The sequence below is a fragment of the Trachemys scripta genome, chromosome 20 (assembly GCF_013100865.1).
Source record: "Trachemys scripta elegans isolate TJP31775 chromosome 20, CAS_Tse_1.0, whole genome shotgun sequence".
In the NCBI taxonomy this organism is placed as follows: Eukaryota; Metazoa; Chordata; order Testudines; family Emydidae; genus Trachemys; species Trachemys scripta.
Window position 1 is genome coordinate 5833999 of NC_048317.1, and position 26195 is coordinate 5860193.

Below are 26195 nucleotides of genomic sequence, written 5' to 3' on the forward strand. Positions count from 1 at the left end.
CCAGGGGTTGCGAGAGGGTAGGGCAGTGTAGCTTTCGGGGAATGTGCCTGGTACGGAGCGGGTACACCGTATGGGGTTGGTTCTCATGTGGCTGGGGCTGGGCTAGATGGAGCGTAGTTCTGATCTGGCCTGGTGATTGCTCTGTGTCTGTGCTGGCGAGGGGAAGAAAGAGTGCTGGGATTGGGACATAAATCTCCCTGCCCAGCTCCCGTCCCCTAAGCCAAGCCGAAGCTCCCCGAAACCCCATCCTTTGTCTGGGAATGTGGAGCTCTGCTCTGGGCTGTGCATGTGAAGGCTGCAGCCTTTCCCCCTGGAGCCAGGGGAGGCTGGCTGACAGCGGATGAGTGGAGGTGGGAAGGCGGGTGCTACATAAGGAGTGCCCGGGCCCCTTTGCACCAGTGTGTGCGAGACAGCCAGGCCCAGAGGAGTGGCTCCGCTGCTCTGCCTGCGTTAGGAGTCTGTCCTGCAGGGGGACGACAGGGCTTTTGCTGGCGAGCCCAGACTGCGGCTGTGCTGGGACAGGCAAGTTTCAGGTAAAATCCTCTTCTTTCCTGGCAGGGAGCTGGGCTCTAGTGGGGTTTGCCTCCTCCCTGTGGGTTTTGCTGGAGCTGTGGGCGACGATTTCTGCAGGGAGCAGCCGGGGAGGAGGAGGGGGAAGGAATCCGCTTCATGGATTTCTCACTGCTTTAGGGGAACGGGAGAGACATGATTTTGTTTCTTGAAGACCTGGATTCAGCTTTAGGTTCAGAGCTGGTTGCAGTCCAGGAGGATCAGCTGCCAGCCGGTCCCAGCCCAGAGGGGCTGGCTGGGCTGGGGTGAATGTTGGAAGGCTTTGCAAATATTTCATACCTGCCTGGGTAGATGCACTATCGATGGGGGTTGTGTGGAGTGGGAAGGTTGGGGGGGGTTACTGGGAGGGACTGGGACAGCTCCTAGATTCCTTATCCCTGGTGTGTGTAACAGAGGTGTAGCCGGGAGGAAAGAACACGGCCCCGAACAGCCAGCTGCTAAGATCTGAAGGCAGGGTTTGTTTGGGCTGGGGCTGGAAAACAGCCTTTCCGGGGGGAGCTGATTTCCCCTTTTTGCCGGCTTCCTTTCCCACCAGGGATACGCACCACGCTTTACAGACCGGGGGCAAGATCTGCCCTCATGTTACGCCCCCCTACTTGACTTCAGCAGGGTTGCAAGAAGGGGAATGGGATCCAGATTTGGCCCCGCATTTGCAGAGATGACTTCACCCAACACTGAAATGCAGCCTCCTCTGGGGTGGGACCTAACTGCTGTTTTACAGTCACACAGCAATGCTGCCCGGGGAACGCTCGCCCAGCAGTGAAATGCAGCCACCTCTGGGTGTTGTACAGTCGCCCAGCGATGCTACTGTATGCGGAAGTTTAATTACCACCGGCCGCCAGATTCCAAGCATTTTCCTGAGCCCACTTTAGCTTTGCAGCTCTGGGATTTATGCCCTGTGTTGCTTGTCCCAGACCTAGGTCAGAGGGTTAAGCTAACAAAATGAAGGCATCTTGCTTACCTTGCAGTAAGCACAGGCGCTGGCAAAAACAGATTGAAATTCCTTCCCTGCCTTTTGACCTTCGTCCCCCTCCCCTTCCCCGCCTAAGTTAGCTGCTGAGCTCTGGAAACTCATCACATTGTCTAAGTCCTAGATCACAGCACTGTACATTGAGATGCACTTTCAAACCCCCTATCAGGAGGACTGGCCAGGGACTTACAGGCAAGGCTGCTATCACCCAAGTGACTAGGAAAGGGAGGGAAGGATTGAACGCAGGCTGGAGCCAGGAACAGCGTGAGCAGGTACTGGACTAATTTCCCCTCAATCCTGTCCTGCAATGCTCTGCTATTCCCACAGCCCCCTGCTGCCCCAGGTCAGGCCTCCCCACCCACAGCTAGGGTGACCAGACAGCAAGTGTGAAAAACTGGGACGGGGTGGCGGGTAATAGGAGCCTATATAAGAAAAAGACCCCAAAATCGGGACTGTCCCTATAAAATCGGGATATCTGGTCACCCTATCCACAGCTCAGCCAGTGCCCCTCAATTCTGCCCTGTAGTGAGCTCAGTCCTGCAGTCCGGGATACTACACTGGCCCTTGCAGATCAAAGAGACGGAGAGAGGAAAGCTCCGTTCTGACATGTCCCCGAACAATACTGAGAGGAAGGCGAATAAAACCTCTGGGCAGGGATTGGCGTGAGGGGAAGAGTTGCAGGAAACATCCCTGAGGTGTTGCATTGCAGGGCAAAAAGTCACACACACTTCCAATTATTTTCACTCTTGGTGGGCGGGTGGATCCCGCTCTCAGGCCGGATCCACCCTCAAGCGGCCACCGAAAGAACAAAATCGGTTTAATCCCCCGCTTTGGCGACGCTGGTGCAAACTGGGGCTGGACGCTCTGGTTTCAGATTAAAAGCATCACAGATTGAGTGAGTTGAAGGGTAACAGTTTCAAAAGTGCCCAAGTGACTTTGGAGCCTAAACCCGATTGATCCTGAGTTATTTAGTTTTTAATGGTTTAAGTTTAAAAAAAAAAAAAGACTCAAGCTACAGCAAAATGGGACACTCTGAATGCGAAACCAGCATGTTCCAGGCACAGACTCCCACAGAAATAACGGACTCTGGTTTTGGCGTAGCCTAGCCCGTGATTGCAGAGATGTCGGTAGGCTCAGGGCTTGTCTCCAGGGCTCGCTGCACTGGTTTAACAAAAGGGGCGATTTTAAACTGGTTTAACTGACCTGGTGCACGAGCATGTGGACAGTGATTTCGGTTACAACCAGGCTTTTTGAGCTTAGCCACAGGGTTAAGAGGTCGGAAGGTCCAGTGGTTAGGGCAAGAGGCTAGGCTGTAAGAGACCTGGGTTCAAGTCCCTGCTCTGCCACAGACCCCGTAGGTGTCCTTGGGCAAATCACTTAGTTGCTCTGTGCCTCAGTTTCCCCACTGCCCTGCCTCACAGGAAGTTGGGCTAAATCCATTAAAGATTGTGAGGTGCTCAGAGACGAGAGTGATGGGGGCCAGCTAAGTCCCAGAGATGGACAGGAATAAACTGCTCTTACACCAGATTCAGAACATCCCCCCCAGGGGCTCGCACCCATGTAACTAAACCAGTGCCAATTCTTGTGTCGACGCCTGGATTCATACAGTTATACCTGGGTCACTGCGGGCAGGGGCTGCAATGGTGCAGCGATGCCCATGCGAAGCCCTAGTGTAGATGGGGTACTGCCGCGTGAAAAGAGGCTTGCGCTGGGCACGTCTCAGCCTTTACCCCAGTGCAGCAGCTGGAGACCTGTGTCTCCATCGCCCAGTCCCTTGTGCTGTCACTTACAGCAGTGCGGAGTGAGCGTGAGACGCTGCCCCTCACGGGGGTGTTGATTCCCACCCACTCTGCACTGGTGAACGTGCCTGCACTAGGTGCTGTACGTGGGAGGATCGGGCCCCGAGGTTACATTGGTGCAAAACACCCCAGTGCAGGCAGGCTACCAGAGCAGGAGTGCTGGACGATTCCCGGGGAGGGGGGATTCCAGATGCAGGATTGGGCCCCTCCGGCCCCACATGAATGCCACACCATGGACCAGACTCCCCCTGGCGTTGGCATGTAGGGCCTGATTTTGCTCTGAGCCTGTGTCGCTGCAGAGGAGCGTGCGAGAAAACCTTGGTCCATGTACCGCAGGCCAGTGCATGATGGGGGTGGGGTCAGGGGAGGACATGTACAGCCGCATGTCCGGCAGCCCCCTCCCTTTAGAACTGAAACCCCCGAGTGCATTTGAGCTGCTGCATGGAGCTCACCAAGCTGCGATCAGACGGGGCCCCTCCCCGCCCCACGCTATGCCCTGGTAACAGCAATGCTGAGGCAGCGTGTGCGGTCCAGACACACAGCCTGGCCCAGCCATGGAGTGCCTCATAGGCTGTGGCCCGCCATGCTGCTCCCACCCCCTTTCAGAGGCTGCCCTTGGCTGCCCGGCGCTGGAGACGAAGGCCGTGCTGGCTGCCCTGGCATGTTCTTGCTTTCTTTCTCCAGTTTGAGGGGATTAAACAGGAACATGCTCCGATACGTTCCTGGCAGCTTCTCGCTGCCCGGACTAGTCTGGGAGCAGCATTGCACCGCGGCTGACCTGATGGTGAAGGCAAAGCTGGTATCACCTCCTCATAAGCCAGGCCCTGCACAATCATGGGATTTAATGAAGAATAAAGATCAGCTGCTTCTCCTGGTGGGGGAGCACTCAGGGGTCCCATTTTCCAGTTTCTCTCTGCAACCAGCAGGGCTAGAAACTTACTTAGTTTTTTAAACGGAAGCTGAGATTCTCGGGGAATCACCTGACTCCGGGAGCTGGGGCTTTAAGGTAAAATCGCAAAGATCCCGAGGCTTGCAACAGAATCAGGAGAGATGGCAACACTAGCAGCCAAAGCCTGGTCTTATATTAAGCGTGCACAGAGCTTACAGCTGGCTTCTGCTGTCTGAGCTGCTGGGAGCTTGGGGCCCAATTTTATCAAACTCCCTGCTAGCCTGGGCTTTGATCCTACATAACCTGCAGCCTTGATCCTATCTAACCCGCTGGGAGCCCTCACCTTGGTTATCTGATGTGCAGGGAACCCAGGTATTTTGTACCTTTATCCTGGTAAAGATTTGGGAAGCAACAAACAGATCATTTCTTCCCACACCTTGCAAACAATCAGCACCCCAGCTCCTGCCTTTTCCCAGCCAGGTGTGATGCTATGTGACTGACAGCTGTCAATCTGCTTGGGAAGGGAACACCCCCGACTTGCATCTCCCTCTGGTCTCTTAGGGCCAGACCCTGAAAGGTATTTGGGTACTTAACTCCCAGATGGTGCCTAAATACCTTTGCGGCTCTGAGTGATAGCTCCCAAGCTCTGCATCAGTAGCTCTGATGAATCAACCACCTTCTGGGGTGGCTTCCATGGCAAGAAACACAAAAGGGAAGGGAATCTGTCCTCTGCCCACAGCACTTAGGACAGAGCCATTTGTTAAATCTCCCCCTCTCCCTCTGGGCGATGCCCTTGCTAGTGAGTTTCCAGAGCAGAGTCACTTTTGCTAGCTGGGCGACCGGCTGGCCGGTGTTTCACGCTGTCCTGCACAGGGGCGCAGAGGATGCATGGTGTCTCCTGCAGAGCCGTGCATGCAAGTCTGGCGAGGGATTATGGGGGATCGTTCCTGGAGAGTGGAACTAGCTGACAGCTCCCCTGGAGGGTAGGTCGCTGCCTTAGCTCCCTTGTCCCCCGTACTCGTGCATCCACTGGTGCTAGCCGCATGTCGCATTTTATGAGGCTGCAGTGGGGCTTATCTGGAGATCCTCTGCTGGCCACCTGAGTGGCTGCCCTAAAGGAGGACGTCTCATGGCGGCACTGTGGCCCATGTCATGCTGATGACCCGAAGCAAGCACCGGTGCAGGTGGCAGTGTGGCCTGGGTGTCCTCGGGCTGGTTCTGGGCAAAGCTGGGAAAGCTCCGTTCCAGGGTCTCCTGGCAGCCACCAATTCACTAGCCCCCATGGCAAGTCCCACTTGCCTGTGTTCGGAAGCCCTGCTGCCACGCACCTGCCAGTGGCCTGGGGCCCGAGGTGAGATCATGGCGACGCTAGTGTCCCGCAGGGTTCATGTCCCCCTCTGAGCTCTTAGCCCAGCCCTAGGAACGAGGCTGTGGCCAGGAGGTGCCTGTGTCCACTCCGGACCCTGCCTTCCTCACGTCCCGTCCTTCTCTCTCCCTGCCTGGCCCCTGCAGATCCAGGGACGTCGGCCCAGAGATGAGGCTGCTGTGGACTCTCCCGACCCTCTGGCTGTTGGCAGCAGAGGATCTCTCTGCCCACGGGGCCCGGACCCGCAGAGAGCTGGCACCGGGCTTGCACGAGCGGGGGATCCGTGACGCCGGCGGCTCGTACTGTGAGAGGAGCGATGCCTGTTGTGCCGGCAGGGACGACGCCTGCACCGTGCCCTACCTGGATACCATCTGCTACTGCGACCTCTTCTGCAACCGCACCATCTCCGACTGCTGCCCTGATTTCTGGGAGTACTGCCTGGGCATCCCGCCCCCCGTGCCTGTGCACAAAGGTAGGTGGGGGAAACCCCCTCCAGCAGCTCGCTCTGGCCTGGCCCACGGCCTCTGGGTATCCCCATGGGGTCAGCAGCAATGTAAGCACCATCCCTCACATCCACACAGCTCCCACCTGTCTGCCTGCCCCAGAGCGACCCCCATAGCTCAGTCCCCAGGTCCTGTTCAGCGCTTGGCTTCTCCACTGAGGCTGCCAATGACAGACCAATCATTCTGGTGGAGTTTGTGTAGGTCAAACTAGGCTGGGACCCACCCTCGCCACCCAGACATCTATCGAACGGGGATAACGTGTGGTCCCACCTGCTACAGGATTTGAACCTGCAATCTCAGTGTTTCCTGGCTCTCAATGACCCCCGCCCCTCTATTCTCCTGTGGAGTCAACAGCAATTCCACTCAACAGGGCCTCTGTTCCCTCTCCTGCCCACTTGGCTGCTGTTCAGCAGCCATCCCCCTGTCCCCATCCATAAGGGGACCACCCCAGGGTCAAACCCCCAGACATGGGGGAGGCGTCTCCCTGCGCCCCCTGCCGGTCTGCTCGGCACCGGGCTGCCTTTGGAGCCTTCCCAGCGGACGTTGCCAGTCATCGGTCTCTCCCTTATCGCAGATCCTACTTAAGATGTGATCATTTCCTTGGCAGCTGCAAGAACTCAGCCCAACAGCGGCTGGGAATGTGTGCACTTCACACGCGTCATAACGGCTTTTCTCTGGCCCTGGGCTGCAGGGGGGGGCTGCCAGCAGCCTTTCCTAGAGCTCTGCCCGCCTCTTGAGCGAAGAGTCGTAACCCCAGAGGTGCCAGGCGCTGGAAAACTCATGGGCCGGGAAGGGAGACCTCGGATCCTGTTCCTGGGCAAACCCAGTCCTGGCGTAAGAGATGTAAATGCCACTGGAGACAATGGAGGTTTGGCTTCCTAATGCCCTGTCTGACTTTGCCCTGGGGGGTAACTGAGAGCAGAATATGGCCCAGTACATTCCAGTTCCATTTCTAGGAACATAGAGCCTCAGCTGGTGTAAATCAATGTAAATGCACTGGCGCCCTGGTGACTTCCACCAACGGAGAATCTGGCCCACATTAGTTATTGACCGTTCCTTAGCACCCTTCGTCTGAAGGCCCTGCAGCGCAGGACAGCCTGTGGGCTATATTCTGTGTGCCGTTACGCCAGAGTAAATCCAGATAACGCTTTTGCCTTCAGCGGACTCACTCCAAAACATCGCCTGGTGCAACTGGACACAGAATCTGACCCTAGGTAGATAAATGGGTCCCTTTGCCCGGGGTTGAAATGTGGCAGCTATCGCTTAGCAACGCTGCCTGGCCAGCTGGGATGGGGAGTGAACAAGACGATGGTGTCTGCTTTGACCCTGTCAGGGGAATTCCAGGATAAGGAGCTGGGCTGGAATTTGGCCAGTTCCATGCGTAACATCCCTATGCTTGAAAATGGGACCTTTCATTGTCCGGTGCTCAGGGCCTTGCGTTGATGCTGCTGTCATTGAGATCAGAACCTGATCAGTCAAGATCATGGTCCTCAGAGCCACCTATGTTTCACTGTCATGTTAACCCTGATGTACCTTGCTGGGGAGACTGCATCCGCTGGGCTGTGTGTCCCTCCCTCTGATGCGTGTCACAAAACTCTTTCTAAGAAGCCATTGAGGAACCAGCCGGCGTACAAAGATGAATAAAGCGTTTGTAACTGGGGCCTTTATCGGAAATGTTTCCAATCCACAGGGGCGTGGGCGAGTCTGTCGCATGATCTCACCCTGTGAACGCCGCTCTCTGGGAATGACTCCTGCCCTCCCCACCGCAGAGTCCCATGGTTGTGGCACAAACCACCGGGCGCTCTTTACTCCATCCCAATCAGGGGGCCGGTGTGCACCCTTTTCGGAGTCACGGAGGGGTTGGCCCGAGAGGGGGCTCTGCGGCGGCCACGCTGGGACATGAGGGTTCCATGCTGGGAGTGTGGGGAGCTGGCCCCTAAGCCAGGGGGCAAGTTCTGATCTGTTACACCGGTGGGAATCCGGAACTATTCTGGATTTACATCCGTGCAGCTGAGAGCAAAGCCTGTGTGTGTCCCCCCCCCCCCCCCCCCCCCGCGCCGGGGGGGGGAAAGAGGAAAGCCTGGGGCGCGTTTACATCAGAGGGTGCAGGGCATGAATCACACCTGGGACACGCTTCGCTTGTCTGGCACCGAACCCAAAACCGCACAAACAGCCTCCCCTGCACCACGAACCAATAAATCAGAGGGTGATAAGTCACCCCCACCCCCTCGTCTCCAATTGCACTTTGTCCAGCTGCCTTGGCACACCTCCTGGCTGGGAACCAGCAAGGGGAGGAGTGGGTTAAAGGCCGGCAGGGCAGTTCAGCTCAGTTCCAGCAACAGCTGCATAACTGCACAACCTACTGGCCCCCGGAATAGTTGGTAGTACCTGGCTCCTCCTCCCATGAGTCAGAATTAAACCCTTTCATGTCCTGAGACACAAGAGCGGTGCCCTCTGGTACAGCTCAGGTAGGCCTGGAAAACCTGTCTGAGATTGGCTGTGATACAGAGAGGTGCAGAATATTTCCAAGGCAGACCCCAAACCATTCTAAATGGGCAGGGGGATTAGTTTGGAAGGGTGGGCCAGGGGTTCGGGCGCTCACTTGGGATCCGTTCCCTGCTCTGCCACAGACTCCCTGTGTGACCCTGGGCGACTCACTTAGTCTCTCTGTGACCACGGCTCCTTATTCTGCGTGGGCTGGTGGTATGGCTTATGGTCCTGGTGCTGCTCCTTTGAAGTCAATGGAAAGATTCCCACGGACGCTATGGGGAGTTGCTTTGTGGTAGCAGTGATCTAACTAGTCTCACGTGTACCCCTGTAGAACAGTTCCTCACCGTGGTCTGTTCTTCACCTCTCTCCTGTCCAGGTTGTGATCGTGGTGGACACAAGTACCCAACCGGAGCCACCTACAGAGAAAACTGCAACCTCTGGTGAGTGCATTGGCTTCTGATCACGGGTCTTGCTGACGCCAGGCGTTGCTAATTATTTCCTGAGCTGCTAATGAGCTGTTTGCCATCAGCTAAGTCCGATGACTCAGGTTTCTCTTTAAACCATTCAAAATGTATTTTTCCTTAGTGGAACCCCGTCCCCAAGATTTCCGCCTCGTCCCCTGACAGAGAGATCTCACAAGGCTCCCAGTGTGCTCAGCGGGAGACCCATCGCTTGTAAAATGAGACTGCACAGAGCATCAGAAAATGTGTTGTAGGGGCCATCTGCACTGGCAGGAGAGTGGGGCCAGAGGCATGACCTGTCACAGATTCCAGCGTTCTCTGATGCCAATCCACGGGGGTTTGGCTGGCACTGAGATTTGGGTGCCAGTCTCCTTGGGAACTGCCAGCTTTTCCCTGGCCTGCAATGGAATGGCACAGGCTGCCCAGAATTTCCACGGCAGAGCCATAACGCAGCCGTGGGGTTTCTGGAAACTCGGCCTGCATGTTTAATGACCCACAGCGAATCCTTCGACTTGCCCAGTGTTAAATTGGTGATGAAATCCCAGGTTGGGTCAGTTTCGGGTTCATCACTGTTTCCTGCAGAGGTGTCACCGAGACCAAATTCTGCCCTGATAACCCCAATGTAGGTCTGGAAGAGACCTCAAGAGGTGATCTAGTCAAACCCCCCAGGCTGCAGCCCCAGTACAGGCAATGGTTGGCCTCCCTTTATGAAAGCTGGCTATGGTTGCATCACGAATGAACCTCCTTTCTCAGCGGCATGCTGAGAGTTGATTCCAGTCTTTACAGCCCTTTCTAATCTAAAGTATCTCTGGAATCCTAGAAATCGAGATGGGAACGACAGATTGGGCTGTTATGCCTCTCCAGGTGCAAAGAGCAAACAGATGATTTAGGTGCGAATGGCATTTATTTTAGATGAGGAGAACAACGGAGAACAAAAGACGTCTCTATGAGAGAGCGCAATGTGCGCGCGCCTGTGTCGCCTAACAGTCTGTACTGAACTCAGCACAAAATGGCTGCCCACCTCTCCAGAGAGCAGGAGCCCTGTAGATTTAAAGGTGCAGGATACAGAAAACGAAGGCATAAAAGCATCAGAGCTAAATACACCAACTGAGCCTTACTGTAGATCAGGGATATCCCTGCATGCTCATAATGGGCCGGATGCTTGTCTCCGTTACACTGGTGTGAATCCGGAGTGACTCCACTGATTTATACGGATGTTAGTGCAGCACCGTGTATCAGCTGGTAGGAAGCTCACCCGCGAGCCCATGCAGCCCAGCATTGAGTTGGGAGGATACAGAGTGTAGGACAATCACAGCAGAGCATCTCTGGAAATCCCCCCACTCCCCAGCCTGGCTGTCTCAGGAGCCAACTCTCGCTGGTGTTTTATCAGCAGGAAAGCGGGGGTGGGATGCACTCAGTGTTGAAGCAAACTCTTCCCTGACCAGTTCCCAAGCTCCTGGGGCCGCAGGGGTCAGACCCTGCCCAGGGCGGGGGCTTCAGTAAGGGCTCAAGGTTCCCAAGATTAACCGGCCGCCTTTCCTGCAGAAGGGGAAGTGTCTTCCAGCAGGGCTGGGCCTTTGGGGGCTGAACGCTCCTCCTGCCAAAATATTCCCAGTCCTGACCCCACGTCGGACTTAATAAGCAATTCCCCTTTCAGCTCTTACTCCAGATGCATCTGCATCTTGTGTGACCCCCAGCTACTCCCACTCAGTTATCTCTCCCCTGTCCTACTAGACCCCCCAGGCAGATCCAGCCCTGCTCTGGCCCAGAGTTAGAGGCCATTAGGTCTCTCTCCAGCCATAAGGAGTGCCCTGCTGCTCCCCCTCCCAGCCTCCAGCACAGCATCATGCTAGGGCAGGTAGGAAGGGTCACTGGTGACCTGGTATGGTTGCCGCAAGGGGCTGCTCTAACTTACCCCGGGGCCACTCCAGCCCCCAGAGCGGCCTAGAGTCTAGGAGGTAGAAGTGGTGTGAACGTCTGTGAAACCTCTGTTTACTTCCTGCCACGGGACTACTGGGCACCTTACAGATGACCCCTCCTCCCCCCCATTTTTAACAGGGCCTGCTCTGCTCCTTGATTTAGTTCCTGAGAGTGATGCAGTGTCTGCACCCGGGGCAGTTCCCCGGGCTGGGCTCCGCCCTGTGGATTGCAGCGGGGCGAGATCCTCTCCCCAGGGGTTAATAACAAGATGCTCTAGCAACCCGGGCACCACCTTGTGTGCGGAGATCAAACAGCAAGGAGGGGGAGCGGAGGGCTTGGAAAGCATCTGGGAGGCCATGGAATTTGAACTCTGGCTTTTTCCATTGCCTCATGGGCGCAAGGCAGCGGCGCGATCGCCAGGCAGAGGGGAGGGAAGATCCCCCGGGGTTATAACACACACAGGAATGTTGGGCCTGAGAGAGGAGCCTGCGACCCCCGGCCCCAGGGGAGGCTATCATGGTTGTTCCTGTTTCGGGTCAGCCCTTTCCCCCCTGAACAGTGATGTGCTTCCCTCCCGGCTGGGCTGTGGGCCCACCTAGACCCACGTGGACTGTCGGGACGTGGCTGGGGCATTCGGCGGGAGTGGGGTGGGAAGGGTTAATTGGATGTGACTGTCTTGCTTTTCTATAGTCCCATCCGTGCAAGGATCTGAAATCGCTTAATACAAGGGTCATCAGTGAAGTGATCCCCTCCACCCCAGAGTCGTATCTCCATGTCAGATGGGAAACTGAGGCTCCGGGAGGGCAGCTTGTCAGAGCCAGGAATGGAACCCCGGAGTCTTTCAGTGCTAGCGAGTGCAGCGGAGCTGCCAGTCGCTGATGAGTTGGGGTGGGGTGAATTCATGGACCCCAGGACCAGGGGAGAGGAGCGGCCCGGGGCGTGGGCAGTCACATTCAGCCCTGTGCCCCTGGCGCCCGGCACAGAGGCTGCCACCCTCCCGGCAGCCCTTCCAGGAGCAGAAATGCTTCTCAGCCCTCACAGCTCTGCTGCTTGGGGCCTCGGGGCAGGGAGGGGCGTCTCCTGTGATCCCTGGGGAGGGATGGCCGGTTACTCTTCAAACTGCTGATGGTTTCTAGCAGGTTATAAACTGTCCTCTCCCTCCACCTGGTTGCTGAGAGCTCCATTGAGCCGGGGAACAGGATGAGGGGCACACAGCTCTTCATTGGTCCTGGGCAGCTGGCTGTGGGGGGGCGGGGGGGATATCTCCTCTCCCCCACCCTGGCTGCGTTCCCACCCTCTCTCCTCTGTGGGGTGGCGGCGAGGGTGTCGCTATCCACACCCCAGTGGAACACCTGCCTTCATCTGCCCAGCGGCGCCCGCCCAGACTAGCCAGGCAGCCCCGTGCACCCAGTGGGTTGCCTGGAAGCAGGGTTGCAGGGACACTGGACATCCAATGTCCCCCAGAGGGGCAGTCGTCCCCTGCTGAGCGGAAGGCAGGCGAGATCTCCCACTCAGCGTCCCGGGGAGTGAAGTGTTAAGGCTGGGCCCGGGTCTGCCGGCTCAGCTCTGTCTATCCTCGGAGAGTCCTGACGGCAGCTCCATCGCCTTAAAAGGAAGCGCAGCCTCTCTGGGCTGGAAAAGGAGCAAAAACCAGCGGGGCTCTTGGAGAAAATACCGAGCATTGCTTGGAGCTTGGTTAATGCTGGAGAAGGCTTGTGTGAGCTCCCCGTGGGCGCCAGGGGACTGGAGGTGCTGGAATGGTGTGGGGGGCGGGGGATGGGTTTCATTCGGTGCCTATGAGAGTGAGGGAGCTCAGGGGTCTGCTTCATGCTCCCCACCCCCAGCTCTCCACAGCTCTGCTGCTGCACCCTGATCCAGAGCTGCAGCCCCCCCTCCCCCACGCAGCCCCGCGGATCCCCTGCCACGTAGGGCACAGGACACTTGCTGGACTGAACTAGAGACAGCGGTGGCTGCTCTGTAACTTGGAGTCTTGCAGTCAAATCTGAGGATTTCAGTGACTCAGCCAGAGGCGCTGGGCCTGCTGCAGGAGCCGGTGGGCGACTCGGTTCTGCAGCCTGTGCCGTGCAGGAGGTCAGAGATGATCAGGATGGGTCCTTCGGGCCTGAAAGTCTCTGAGCAGGGCCTGCTCTTCCTTTCCTCCCCAGCTCTTCTAATGCATCCCAGGCCTGGTCTCCACAGAGACGTGATATCAGGGTGACTCTGTCAGGGAGGGGTGTGAAAAACCCACACCCTGGTGCTCCGTAGATGAAGCCAGGGCGGCGGAAGAATGGTGCCTTTGATGGGGAAGGTGGGATGGAGAAACCCGTGGGGATACAGTGTTATGTCGCTGCCGAACCCGTAACGCAGACATGGGCTGGCTAGGTTTCCCCGAAGGTTTAGTACAGACTCTCTCGTGTTCCCTGGTTTTAACACGGGCTGCTGAACTAATGGAAAGGCAGCAATAGCTGCTCTGAACCTTCCCCCAGCTCCAGAGTTTGTTGATGTTTGCAAAAGCCTGGCTAACTTTCAGCCTCATTAGTTTTCATCCCATGCTCCTTTGCCCTTCCAAGCTCCAGCAGGGACCAGCAGGGGAACGGGTCACAGTCTCATGCCAAGGACTTTCTGGCTCAGTTTTGCAGACCCACGTGTCTCCAAAGGTGCAGAGAAGTGAGTTTAGTTGCTGCTCTGAAGGCAGCATCCAACCCTTTAAGTGCTGGCAGGGCCGGCTCTCCTGTTTTTGCCGCCCCAAGCAGCGTGCCAAATTGCCGCCGGGGATGGCGGGGGCTGTCCATGTGCCGTTAGGGCGGCACGCGCGTTTCTGCGGTAGCGGCAATTCGGTGTCTTCAGCCGGAAGACAGAAGCCGCCGAATTGCCGCCGCGGGCAGCTGAACATAGAAGCTGCCGCCGAATTGCCACCACCGCGGAAACGCACGTGCTGCCCTAACGGCACACGGACTGCCCCCGCCGGCAACGGCGGCAATTCAGCGCGCTGCTTGGGGCGGCAAAAACACACGGAGTGCCTCCCCTTGCAGACTGCCGCCCCGAGCACCTGCTTGGAATGCTGGTGCCTGGAGCCGGCCCTGAGTGCTGGCTTGCAAACGGAGCAGAGCGTAGGCAGATGGGCTGCTGGGGGTGGGTTGTGGGAAGGCACAGGAGCTGAGGCCGATAGCTGAATCACAACTCTGGAGCAACAATGGATGCAGCTTCCTCAAGATCCACTATCGGCTGCCACCTGGGGTAGCTCCCCCAACTTGTGCTATGGGCAATGTGTGGCTGAGGTGACTTTGGGCGCAGCCGGGGAGCGAGTGAGAGGGAACGACTGGTCCTGGCCTCACACGACGGATCTCTAGCGCAGGCAGATACGTAGCGGGTCCGTCCCGCGCCGTTGGCAAGGCCTTGTCCCACAGTTCCCCAGCTGGATCTGCTTCCCTGGCTGACCCTTCCCTTATCTCCTTCTCTTCCCAGCACCTGCAGCGGGAACGGGAAGTGGGACTGTGAGCAGCACGCCTGCCTCATCGATGGCGAGATGATTGATGCCATCAACAGAGGGAATTATGGGTAAGAGCCCTCTGCCGGGTGGGCGGGGAGAACGGTTTGCCATGGCATTCGAAAGCCTGAAGGTTGGAAGTGTCGGCATTCCACTGCGGGTCCACGGGGCAGCCCGATGCTCTGAGAAACCTGCAAAATGCTGGGCCAGGTTCGCTGTGAGTGTTTGGGTCCTGGTAGCTCCGAGAGCCCCCAGCTGAGATCACGGCCCCATTGTGCTCAGCGCTGTACAGACACCCAGCGAGAGAGAGTGCCGGTCCCACAGAGCTTACAGTCTGTACCGACAAGCCGGATGCAAGGCGGGAGGAAGGAAGAGTTCATTACAGAGGGAGAAATGCTGGGCAAGCGAGGGTTAACGTTCTGCCTTGTGCCTCCAAGCCTGCTTTTGGTAAATGAAAAGTCCTGACAACCGTTCTGAGAACATTTTCAGTACCCGTGGTCCCCCAAAAAGGCAGCACGTTGGGGGGGGGGGGTTTTGCGAAAAAAAGAAAAATTCCACCCACCGACCAATTTTGAATGAAAATTTTCGGTTTAGAAAAAAGGGCCCTTTCTGGTTAGAAAAATGTCGTCCCGCTCTAGGGTACAGCCCCTGCACCCCATTGCCTTGGCACATCAGGGCCAGGGTGGGGGATGGAACCTCTCCTGAGACATGTGAGCGTCTGGTAGCCAAACCCTTCCCTTAAAATGCTGTTAGACGCCCCTTACCACCTAGAAAGCACGGCTGGATTTGCGGTTAAGGCACTGGCCGGACACCTGGGTTCCGTACCAACCACGGCTGTAGACCACTAGAGTGACCTTGGGCAAGTCCCTTAGCCTGTCTGTGGCTCCATTCCCCATCTGTACATTGGGGATACTAGCACCGCCCTCCCCTGCCTCCCCGGGAGCGAGAGAGTGAATGTATTAAAATGCTGATGCCACAGTAACGGGGCCCAGATAAGGGCCTAGGATGGCGTGGCTAAGTCCCCTCTCCGTGTCAGGGCGGGGAGGAATCCGGCGCTGACCCTTCACAAGCCCTGAAGTGGCCAGACGTGGGCCCTGCAGCCCAGACCCATCTCTGCGTTAAACACCCGCATGCCCCCAACTAGCACTTCCAGGGGGTGGAGCTGGTCAACACCCTACAGCTTCAGGCTGAGCCGTCCACGCCTGGGGTCGTGAGCGTGTCGGGGGTGCTTTGCTCTCTAATCGGACCTGCGCCTGTCCCTCGCTAGCTGGAGAGCCGCCAACTACAGCCATTTCTGGGGGATGACGCTGGACGAAGGGATCCACTACCGGCTGGGGACCATCAAACCACCCCCCACGGTCATGCACATGAACGAGCTGCAGGTGAGTCTGTCTTGCCTGGCCCAGGCCTTGAATAGCGTGGGGGTTGGGTTTAGTTCCTGCCCACTTGAGACTAACTCTCCCGTCCCAGCCTGCAGCTGGGATTTGATCCCTGTGGGGGGCATTATCCCCATTCTACAGATGAGCACTGAGGCACGGGGTAGATTAAGTGACCAGACCAAGGTCATACTGGGTGTCTGTGCCTGAGCTGGGAATTGGCCCAGTCCAGCACTGACCTTCCTTCCTATCCTGGCAGGGCCTTCCCCCTTGTGCTGGAAACGGCTCCATGCTTTGGCTCAGGGCTGTTGCTCTCTGCCGTTGATTATTGCCGAGCTGCGGAAGCTCCGGGCTGTCCCGATTCGATTTCACACACCGGCAGCCTTTCACCGCACAGCCTTCCCGGGCAAGTTCCTGAGCTGGGGCTAACGCCCGTGAGGATCCACGTGGCGGGGAGCACTATCAGGGCCTGCCTGCCCACAATGCTCACCGGCGTGCGGACGTGCCCAGAAGCGTGCTGCTCGCCCGCAGGCAGTGATGCTAGCACACACGTGGGATCAGGGACTGGGATCGTGTGCTTCTGTCCAGAACCCCAGGAGGCAGGGCAGCCGCCGGCTATGGGCCAGTCACTGCCCAGTTACGGCGGCCTCCTTTGACAGCCGGCTCAGGCTGCGGGCAGGGGAAAGGGGCGTGTTCTCTGGAGGAGGCTGCAGGCTACCCCAGGGAACCCCCAGTCCAGGGGTACAAAGCCACGTCGGATTTTTTGGAAGACTGAAGTGGGCCGATACTCCCAGGCCTGTAGTGGAGGCTCCGTGGGGGTCTCATTGGACCTGTTCCTCTGGAAACCCCAGCTCAGTAGCTTCAGCCTTGCGATCCCTGGAATCTTTTCCTTTCCTTCCCCTGTTTGTTTCCCATCGGAAAGCGAGGTCCGCGCCGGCCCCCGGGCCCCCGCTGTGCCGCTGCTGAGTCTGCAAAGCCAGCCTGCTGCACGGTGCATTACCCCGGACGCAGTCTGTCCCTCCAGGCTCCTGCCAGAACAAACACGCGGGCAGGGGCTGCCAGGGCACGACACTGACAGTTTCCCGTGGAAGGTGGCCCCTGCCGGTGCGTGTGGAAAAGCGACGGGGCACTGCTCAGACTCATTCTGTTCCAAGCACGTTCTTGGAGAGCAAGACGCTGTTTTTCCAGTGGGGGCTGGGGGGGAAGTCAGCTGGCTCGGCCGGGCAGGAAACCCAGGCTGTCAGCGGATGGGACAGGTCGTTAGTCCAACTTGCGCTATTGTTCGCCTGCTGCTTTTTTTTTTTTTGTCTCTTGGCGCTTCTGCTTGACCCGGGACTCGGGGGTGGTCTAAGCCAGGGCAGGAAGAGGTGCGAATGGGGGGAAAGGCCAGTTTTCATTTTGCTTTCCCGTTTTTGGGGATTCCCTGTACTCATCTGAGCCAGGCGCGGGGGCTGCGTCCAATCGGGTGGGGGCTGTTCCTGCCCGACACATGTTGCCATGACGTGGGGGTGGCAAAGATCGGGGCGGTCAGGCGGTAGCATGCTCAGATTCCATTAACGACCTCGGGGCAGCAGCCCCAACAGCGCCTCCTGGTGGTGACGGCAGGCAGAAGTGCAGCAACCCCATGCCAGGCCAAGCTGCGGGTAGCACCCTGGCCAAGTGCGCTAGGCGGTCGATCCACACCCTACCCTGCTCTCGCTGAACAGAGCTAGTGCTTTAGAGGCCTGTACTTTGGGGTCAGAGACCTTGGGTGCGATCCTGGCTGGGAACTCTCTCGCTGCATTGCAGGGACGGGGCAAGTCTGTACGGTCGAGGCGTTTACACCATTCTCCTTCACCTCCACACCTTGCCGGCTGGCGGCCTCTTTCCCCCAAGGAAGGAAGGCCAGACCAGAGCCCTGAAATAGTCTTGTGCTGACCCCAGTCCCAGCAGTTCATATTTATCCCTCCTCCCACTGGGAACCTTGAAATCATCAAGGTGCGGAGGATGGAAAGAAGGGTCTCTGTTGTTATGGCCTGGCTTTGTTTTTCTTGGAGTGCCCCTATCGTTGGCGCGAGATCGCTCAAGAGAGAACATAGCGCAAACATCAACGCGCCTTCCCCTCTGAGCTTGGGGGCAAGGGCGGACCACGGTCCGAGGCCGCAGTGTCCTTCACTCCCTGACCATGTGTATTTTTAGAGACGTTTCCTGATCACACATAAATGCTCCGCATTTGAATTGCATCCGCCCCGGTGCATGGCTGGCGGCCGGCCGGGGGCTGGGCAGCGTTGCCCAGGAAGGACTCCCTGAATTCACTCCAAAACGAAAGGCAGCCATTTGTTCTGCAATTGGAGGGTTGCAATTCAGCCAGGTTTAAAGAAAGCCTGTTGTTGTTCCAGTAGCCCAAGAAGCCGGCACCTGAGCTCAGGGCACCCTGGTGCGCACACCCAGGGGAAGACAGCCCTGCCCCACGGCGCTGGCAGTGTCACTAGACAAGACAGAGGAAGGATTCGTATCCCCAGTTTGCAGTTGGGGAACAGAGCTGCAGAGGGTGAAAATTTCCAAAGAACCCAAGTCAATTAGGAGCCCAAAGCCCATTGACTTCCAAAGAGGCTCTTACATGCCTGTCCCTTTTGAAGAAGGGACTTAGGCACTTTGAAAACTTACCCAAGCCAATGGGAGTTAGGCACCTACATACCTCTGAGCCTAAGTGACTGGTGCAGAGTCAGTGGCAAAGCCAGGAACTGGCCCAGAGCTCCCAAGCCCCAGCCCAGGGCCTTTACCACAAGCCCATCTCCAGTTTAACACCCACCAAGTGGGTCGGGGTTGATTGCCTGCTTGGGGGAGGTTTGGATCCTACAGGAGGCTTTTGGCGGGGGGCGGGGGGGAAGCAAAGGCTCCTGGGGAAAGGGGAAGAGGCCAGGCTCTCAGCTGGCCCTGGGGTATTGTCTCTAGAAGGGCTCCTCTCTTGAATGCAGCCTGGAACTCCAGCCGCCCTCGGCCGTGGTGTCCCTGGTGCTCTGGCACTGAGCCCCTGTGGCCCGCTGAGGCTCCCTGTCTCTGCCTCTGCAGATGAGCATGGACACCAACGAGCGGCTCCCCAGCCATTTCAACGCAGCTGACAAGTGGCCCGGGTTGGTCCTTGAGCCCCTGGACCAGGGCAATTGTGCTGGCTCCTGGGCTTTCTCCACGGCAGGTAAGGCGCCCGTCGGGCAGCAGTGCCGGGCAGCGTGCCCCGGCAGGAGGTGGCCGGTGCAGAGAGAAGGAGCCCTCCGTATCTGCTCACTGGAAGACCCCTGCCACTCTCTCCCCTTGCTGCCATGGCTCTGCCCATTGGCGTGGTGCATAGAATGGGCCCGTCCGTCGTGCCAAGTGCCAGCTGCTCCCTGTCCCGGCTCGGGCCCCTGGGGCTTGGGCCCCTGGGGCTGAGGCTGATTGGCTGGGGGAAGGGAGAAGAGTTGTATCTGCTACGTTAGGAACCTCCTAACCGTGTGAGTTTCCTCCAAGCGGTGGCATCGGACAGGATCTCCATCCATTCCATGGGGCACATGACGCCCGCCCTGTCCCCCCAGAACCTGATCTCGTGCGACACTCGGAACCAGCAGGGCTGCAGCGGGGGCCGGATCGACCGGGCCTGGTGGTATCTGCGCAGGAGAGGGTGAGTGTGGTACAAAGGGTGGAAGGGCGTCAGCAGAGCTTTGGGCAGGGGAGGGAGCCCCGGAGTGGGGCAGCGGGGGAGAGGGCTGCAGGGCAGAGGTGGAATGAATCAGCCGAGCTGTGTCTGGGAGTTCAGGGCTCAGAGTGGGGGGCTGTGTGTATGGCGGGGGGCAGGAATATAGCAGGGGGGCTGTGGGGCACTGGCAAAGCTGCAGGTGGAGAGGGAAGCCCAGGGCTGGAACAGCAGAAGAGCGATGGGTTGGGATCGAGGGGCATTGGCAAAACCAGGGGGGGAGAGAGAGGGCAGGACTTGTTGCACTGTGCCCAGGAACAGGCTGGCATTGCCCAGAGAATGATCCATCCCCTGGCACGGTCGCCTCCAATCTGAGACGGAGCCAGCATTGGTCAAGCCATCCTGGAGCTGCACTGGGTGTCCCAGCCCTCCCCGGCCCATCGTCCCTGTGCCGGGGGCTGGCGCTTTGTCCCACCTGCCGCTCTGCAGCCCTCTCTTACCCCCCACTCTTGCCTCCCAGGGTGGTGACTGACAGCTGCTACCCCTTCACCAGCCGGGAGAAGGACAGCGCCCCCTCAAGCCGGCCCTGCATGATGCAAAGTCGCTCCACGGGCAGAGGGAAGAGACAAGCCACCCAGCAGTGCCCTAACCCCCAGACCCACTCCAACGAGATCTACCAGTCGACCCCCGCCTACCGCCTCTCCTCCAGCGTAAGTGCCGCTGCCCCGCCCGGAGCCCTCTGCGGGCGGAGCCCAGCCCCTGAGGGGTTAACGCTGGCTGGACCTGGGCTGGCCCAGTCCCACTCGCTCAGGGACGTCAGGCTCCAATCGGGAGGGCATTGGAGGGGTGGGGTGAGGGCCGTGCCGAGATTAAAGCCCAGGGTCGCCCAGCTGCCACCACCTCCCGGCCCGGGTGTGACCCAGCCCTGCTCTGTGTTTGCAGGAGAAGGAGATCATGAAGGAGCTGATGGAGAATGGGCCCGTGCAAGGTAAGGGATGCGCCACTGGACTGGACCTACCCACCACCTGCCGCAGGGAATCCCCTCCCCATCCGACTCCGGCACAGACCCTGCTACCCGTCCAGCCCCAGGGAGCCCCCTCCCTCTCCCGCAGACCCTGTTACTAGTCCCTGGCTAGTGCAGAGGAGGGGGGCTAGGGGGTTGGCTTCCATTTGGGCTGCTCCTTCCCCCCCCCGGGAGTGGGGTAAAGGGGGCATGCCCCTCTGTTGCTATCACTGGCCGCATCCGGCGCCCGTCTCCAGAACCTCGGGGTGGAGCTGGCAGGGGAGACATTAGCCTCAAGTGCTGGGCTTTGAGGATCCCATCAGGGCTTAGGCACAGAGCAGCTCAGTGACGTCAGGGGGCTGTGCGTGCCGGATGGCTGAAAAATAGGGGATTTTCCTGGTGGAAATGTGGGTTAGGCAGCCGCTCAGCAGGGTTTTGATGTCTAAATGTTGGGCATAGGTGCTTTGTGAATCCAGCCCTCGGGTGCTGTGGTGGGGAGCGTGGTCTGAGAACCTGCTTGGAATAGAATAGGCTGGCCCTTTCGGCATGGGCTAGTGTCCTGAGTGTTACCTGCCAGAGGCCACACTTAATACTGTGTGCTTCCCAATGGGACAGCAAACGGGGCCCGTTCCTGATTCAGGGAGCAGGATCCCATCATGTAGAAAGAGGGGGCAAGAATTAGACGCAGCCTGGGTGTGGGTCTAGGGCAAGGACCATCTCTTTGTACTGTGTTTGTACAGCTCCTAGCACAGCGCGGTCCTGGTCTGTGACTCAGGGCCCCACAATTGTCCCACAATACAAATTATAATAAATAACAATAGAGAAGGCCAAATACAAGATGATGCCCAGGTTATGGGCCTGAGCGACCTATTAGTAATCATGTTCATTAAAGGCTAGCCAAAATCCCATTGTTCCAGGCAGCGTACAGACACAAAGCAGCAGACTTGCGTCATTTTGTCTTTGCAAGTGTTCATTTCAACATTTACCAAAAAATGGTCCGTCAGCATTTCAATCTGTGGTGAGTCCGTTTCATGGAATATACCAAAGGCCCTTTGTTTTCAGTTTTTATTTTTCTTTACAATTTCCCAGGACTGTACTAGTGTTTATTACAAACATTTTAAAAAAGGATCAAAAATCAGTGCCAAAAAATTAACTTCACAGTTTTCTGGGTAAATACCAGGATTAATATTGGAAGCCAGATTGGGTTGGAGGACAGAAACAGCAGCAAATTGAGAAAAGGAAGAGTACTGAAAGTAAAAGCTGCTGCATACTGTGGTTTAGTTCATGAATTGCACATTAATGGTTCACACGCACTCCGCGGTCTCACTTTAACAGCCTCCCGGGTACACTTTGTCTAACTTATTACAACCTAAACACAGCTCTGCTGGACTGGATTTTCTTAACATCATTGTTTTTTTCCTGTACTTGAGTGGTCCAAAATTCCGGGTGAAACTCACTAAAAACCCAATACGAGCTTTTGTAAAACCTGGGACATTTTCAGTAAAAATCAGTAAAAAGTGAAAACCAAGGGCCTCACGTGTCCCGCCCAGCTAGCTAGTGGCCTCCCCTCCCCATCTCAGCACCACAGGATACCCACACGCTACACGCTCCCTTTGGCAGGCAGGGCGAGGCGGGTTAATGTTTAACAAGCTGTGTGATTGGTAAAGCCGCAGTTAAGCTGATTAATGGTCTCTGGTGCTGGGGAACCCATCCTGTTCTCGTCACAAATGGGGGCTGCGCATCGCTAGGACCATGTTCAGTTATTAACTGCAGGGAGCTGATCTCAAATTCCCATTGGTTTGATTTTTAATCGGGGTGATAATAAATTTTGTAAAAGCTCCCTTGGCAGGAGTAGTCCAAAGGGGAGGGAGAAATCCTGCTCGAAAACCCAGCTGTGTTCACCCCATCTGCACTAGACTTCCCTATATGTTTAGCCTGGCTGACTTTCCATTTAAATCAAACAACAAAGAACAAAAGTCAAGTCTGCTTGGGGGAGAGAGAGCACAGTGTGTGCGTCTCTGTCCGAGCATGCTGCATTAACTCCACCTCTCACAAAATGGCTCAGGAAATTTAAAGGTGCAGTACACACAACCTCCCTCCACCAAGGTCACCTAATTACCAACACCAGAGGGGCAGAGGATAGAGGGGCATCACCCGGGAAAGAAATCTGGCTTGAAGGGGGCACCATGGGCCCTGCTCACCCAGATGATGTGTAGCTGTCCCCTCACCCCATGGTGACACTGTTCTTTCCTCCCTGTCTGCAGCCATCATGGAGGTTCACGAGGATTTCTTCGTGTACAAGAGTGGAGTCTATCGGCACACGCCGGTGATGGCTGGGAAGCCGGAGCACCACCGGAGACACGGCACCCACTCAGTGAAAATCACAGGGTAAGGAGGGCCTCTCGTGCCGTAGCAATTTTGTGTCTGCGCCCGCGTGCCAGAGGTGTCGGGCAGGGTTATGTGGCTGTTTGAGAAGGTGTCGGGGAGGGAGATGGGGGCGTGGAATTAGTGGGGTGTCGCGCACGGGTGAGGCGTTTGCAAGGGCCGTCGGGGCGGTGTGTGGGCATGCGCACGGAGGCCAGAACGAGGGGGTGTTGGTGGGAGGCTGTTGGCTGGCTGGGTGTATCGGGGGAGGTGTCACACTGAGACACTAGGCTGTTTGCTGAAGGGGCAGGGCGCTGTGTATTTGGAGGGGGGGCCATGGTGAGTGGCACTGAACATGTGCCAGGCCGGCGCCCTTCCTGGAATGAGGAACCAAAGTACATTGGGGGGCCCTGCGGGGAGGGCAGAGGCCGGAGGAAGGATGGCAGCCAGACAGGGCCATTCCCCTCTGGAGGGAGGAGGTTGAGAGTTTTTCCTCTGGCGGTGTCCCGGGGGTGGGCAGGTCATCTCTGGGAGCCACTGGACTCTGTGGGGTGGAGGCTGCATGGCAGAACAGTCTCCCAAGAGACCCCCTGCCTGAGCCAGCCTGCCCAGCGCCCCTCCCCTTCCCCCCTCCCCGCAGGCCTACAGGAGAGACAGGGCCAAAGAACCAGCCCCAGTGTGGGCCAGCGCTTGTTGTCGCAGGACAAATTGCAGCCCAGCGTTTCCAGCAGCCCGGTCCGGCCCTGGTGGCCCCCCCCCCCCCCCCCCCGGTGCCCTCTGGGCCAGTTCAAGCCAAGAGGAGAAACAAATACGTTTCCTTTGCTTTAAGAAAAACCCAGGCTGGGTTTCGTTCTCGTGGGAGCAGGAGGCTGCCAAAGCCTGGCACAGGCTGGAATAGTTGTACCAGCCTGCCCTGCCCTCTGCTCTTCCCGTCCTGGGGCCCCGCGTGCAGCTCTGCTGGTGCCCCTCAACCCCGATCCGCAGCCCCGCTGCTCTTCCACCTCCGAGCTTCTGCGCTGAGTGCAGCGCGCCAGGCTGCGGGGCTCGGTTGCAGGCCGGGCGTTGGGTTTGTGCTTAGAAGCAGCTGTGAAAAGCTGATGCCGCCTGGGAGGCTGAGACCGGGATCCTGCCCCTATGGCAGTTAATGGCAAAAGGCCCCTGGGCCCCTCGTGGTGCAGGATCGGGGCTGGAGCAATGGTCAGAGGGGTGAGGGATATGGCGTAACTCCAGCACGTCCTGCGCCCGGGGAAGCATCCTGGGCTGTACAGACGCTGGTACCTGTGTGGTGGGTGCCGTATGCGCTGACAGCCCTGTTTTCACCTGCCTTGTTCTCACTATTACCCCGAATGACTGTCCCCCCCATTGGCACCATCTGCCCGTGTCCCCAGGATGGCACAGACGGCCCAGCTGGGAGCACGTCCCGCCCTGACTCCTGGTCCTGCCTGAGCCCTTCACTGAGTCAGTTCTAGGCGCTGCTCGTGGGAAAAGCTCCCTCGGTCTGCGAAGACATTTTCCCTGCGGTGGAGGAAGGGAGTTCCCCTTCCTTGGGCTGGAGAGGAAGCGTATGTGTGGGGAGAGATGAAAGGAGGGGGAAGCGGGTCCCGTGCTTTGGGCCCAGCCTGCGGTGAGTCACGCTCCGGCGCTTTGCGTCGCTCAGAGAGGAGTGGATCGAACCCCAGGTTTGCACCGATCGAGCCGCCGGGGACGCAGAGATCAGACGAACCACACTGGCGGCCGGCTGTGCCCTCCGGAGGAGGGCGGTGTGGTCTACAGCACCCCCTAGTGATGGGGCTCACACTGGGACACCTACTACTGCCGCTAGCTAGCTGAGCTCCCCTGCAGCCCTGCTGGTCAGGCACCTCCTTCTGGGGAAGGCAGCAGCAAATGGGATGGGTTCGGGCTGGAGAGCAGGCTGGGGAGAGGACAGCAGCCCAGCATGTCCAGGTGGCGGGGATGCAGCCAGCTCAGACTGTCCGATACCGGGGGGTTGAGCAGTGGAGGCGGAGGGGTTGGAGCAGGGGTGAGGGGCTGGCATGAAGGAGGGTAGCATGGGGGTCAAGAGAGGGCGGTATTTAAAGTTTATGCTGCAGGAGCACTGAGCTGCCCTAGGTGAGATCTGAGCCCCGTTGTGCCAGGCGCAGCCGGAGGGGGAGCTGGTCCAAGCAGACAAAGGAAGGATTATGCCCCCATTTCACAGGTGGGGAACCGAGGCTCTGCGAGACTAAGGGACGTGTCCAAGGTCGCACAGGGAGTCTGTGGCATCAAACCCTTAGCCGCAGACCTTCCAGGGAGGATTGTTAAGCTGTGCAACAGGCACCCCAGGGACATGCAGAACAAGACTGGGCGGAGCCCTGGGGACCGTGGAATGTCCTGTTTCTAGCAGGGTTTGATCCAGTCCAGCAGGTAGAGCCAAGAATAGCATGTCAGCCTCCGCCACCCGCTCGGGGCGCTGCCAGGCAGACACGAAGGACACAAGCCTGCTGTGTTTCCACCTCTGGGTAGCTGCCCCGGCTTGCTGGCTTCCTGGGCCCGCAAGCCGCTTGGCTCGGGTTTGGGCTGACGTGCTGCTGCCCCGGGGTGACTTGGCCCCAGGCCCCGGGGAGCTTGGAATGAGCTCTTGGAAATGTTCCAGGTCCCTTTCCAGCCGGGTCTGCCCGTATCTGGCTGGTTTCTTGCAGGTAGGCCAGGCAGCGGGGCCAAACGGTTGCAGGGTGTGGGCCAATAGCCGCGCCCCTACAGCCACAGTCAGATCCCTCAGCCAAAGCAAATCTGGTTCCTGCAGCTCCTTCAGCACCCTGGAACTCAGCTCCTGCCCGAGCGGGATAAAGGCAGCTGCACCTGTATATTCTGGCCCAGCTGCAGTGCCAAGGGGGCATGAGAGACCCAAGGTGGAGAGGGTTAATGCAGCCACCTTTCCTCTTTGGAGTGGACAGTGACGGGTAAATGAACGGCATCTCTAGTACCTGTATCAGCTAAGCCAGGGCCAGCAATGGGGGCTGCAGATAAGGGTTGAGGTGCATTGGCACACTTGGCTGCAGGACTGGAGCAGCAGGGGAAGGGGGCAGGGAGTGAGGGGCACCGCCAGAGCTGTGCGGGGCCCAGGACTGGAGCAGCAGGGACACGGGGCTGCGAGTGAGGGGCATCGGCAGAGCTGTGCGGGGCCCAGGACTGGAGCAGCAGGGACAGGGAGCTGGGAGTGAGGGGCACCGGCAGAGCTGTGCGGGGCCCAGGACTGGACGGGCAGGGGACTGGGAGTGAGGGAACTGGCAGAGCTGTGCGGGGCCCAGGACTGGAGCAGCAGGGGCAGGGGGCTGGGAGTGAGGGGCACCGGCAGAGCTGTGCGGGGCC

At 58.2% G+C, this 26195-nt stretch overlaps 1 protein-coding gene across 3 annotated transcripts in view; it reads left to right on the forward strand.

Moving 5' to 3' along the window:
• Positions 1-364: 364 nt before the first annotated feature.
• TINAGL1 (tubulointerstitial nephritis antigen like 1) overlaps positions 365-26195 on the forward strand; it is a 31183-nt gene continuing 5352 nt past the window's right edge. Inside the window, exons 1-11 of one of the 3 annotated variants that reach the window (XM_034753867.1) lie at positions 365-533; positions 1710-1812; positions 5741-6066; positions 8964-9027; positions 14434-14526; positions 15723-15837; positions 18883-19006; positions 19318-19468; positions 20001-20190; positions 20423-20468; positions 22748-22871. In XM_034753867.1, the coding sequence (XP_034609758.1) occupies positions 5763-6066; positions 8964-9027; positions 14434-14526; positions 15723-15837; positions 18883-19006; positions 19318-19468; positions 20001-20190; positions 20423-20468; positions 22748-22871 (1211 nt within the window). In that variant the 5' untranslated portion in view covers positions 365-533; positions 1710-1812; positions 5741-5762. The remainder of the gene's footprint in view (positions 534-1709; positions 1813-5740; positions 6067-8963; positions 9028-14433; positions 14527-15722; positions 15838-18882; positions 19007-19317; positions 19469-20000; positions 20191-20422; positions 20469-22747; positions 22872-26195) is intronic. The other 2 variants (XM_034753868.1, XM_034753866.1) reach the window with 2 other exon arrangements.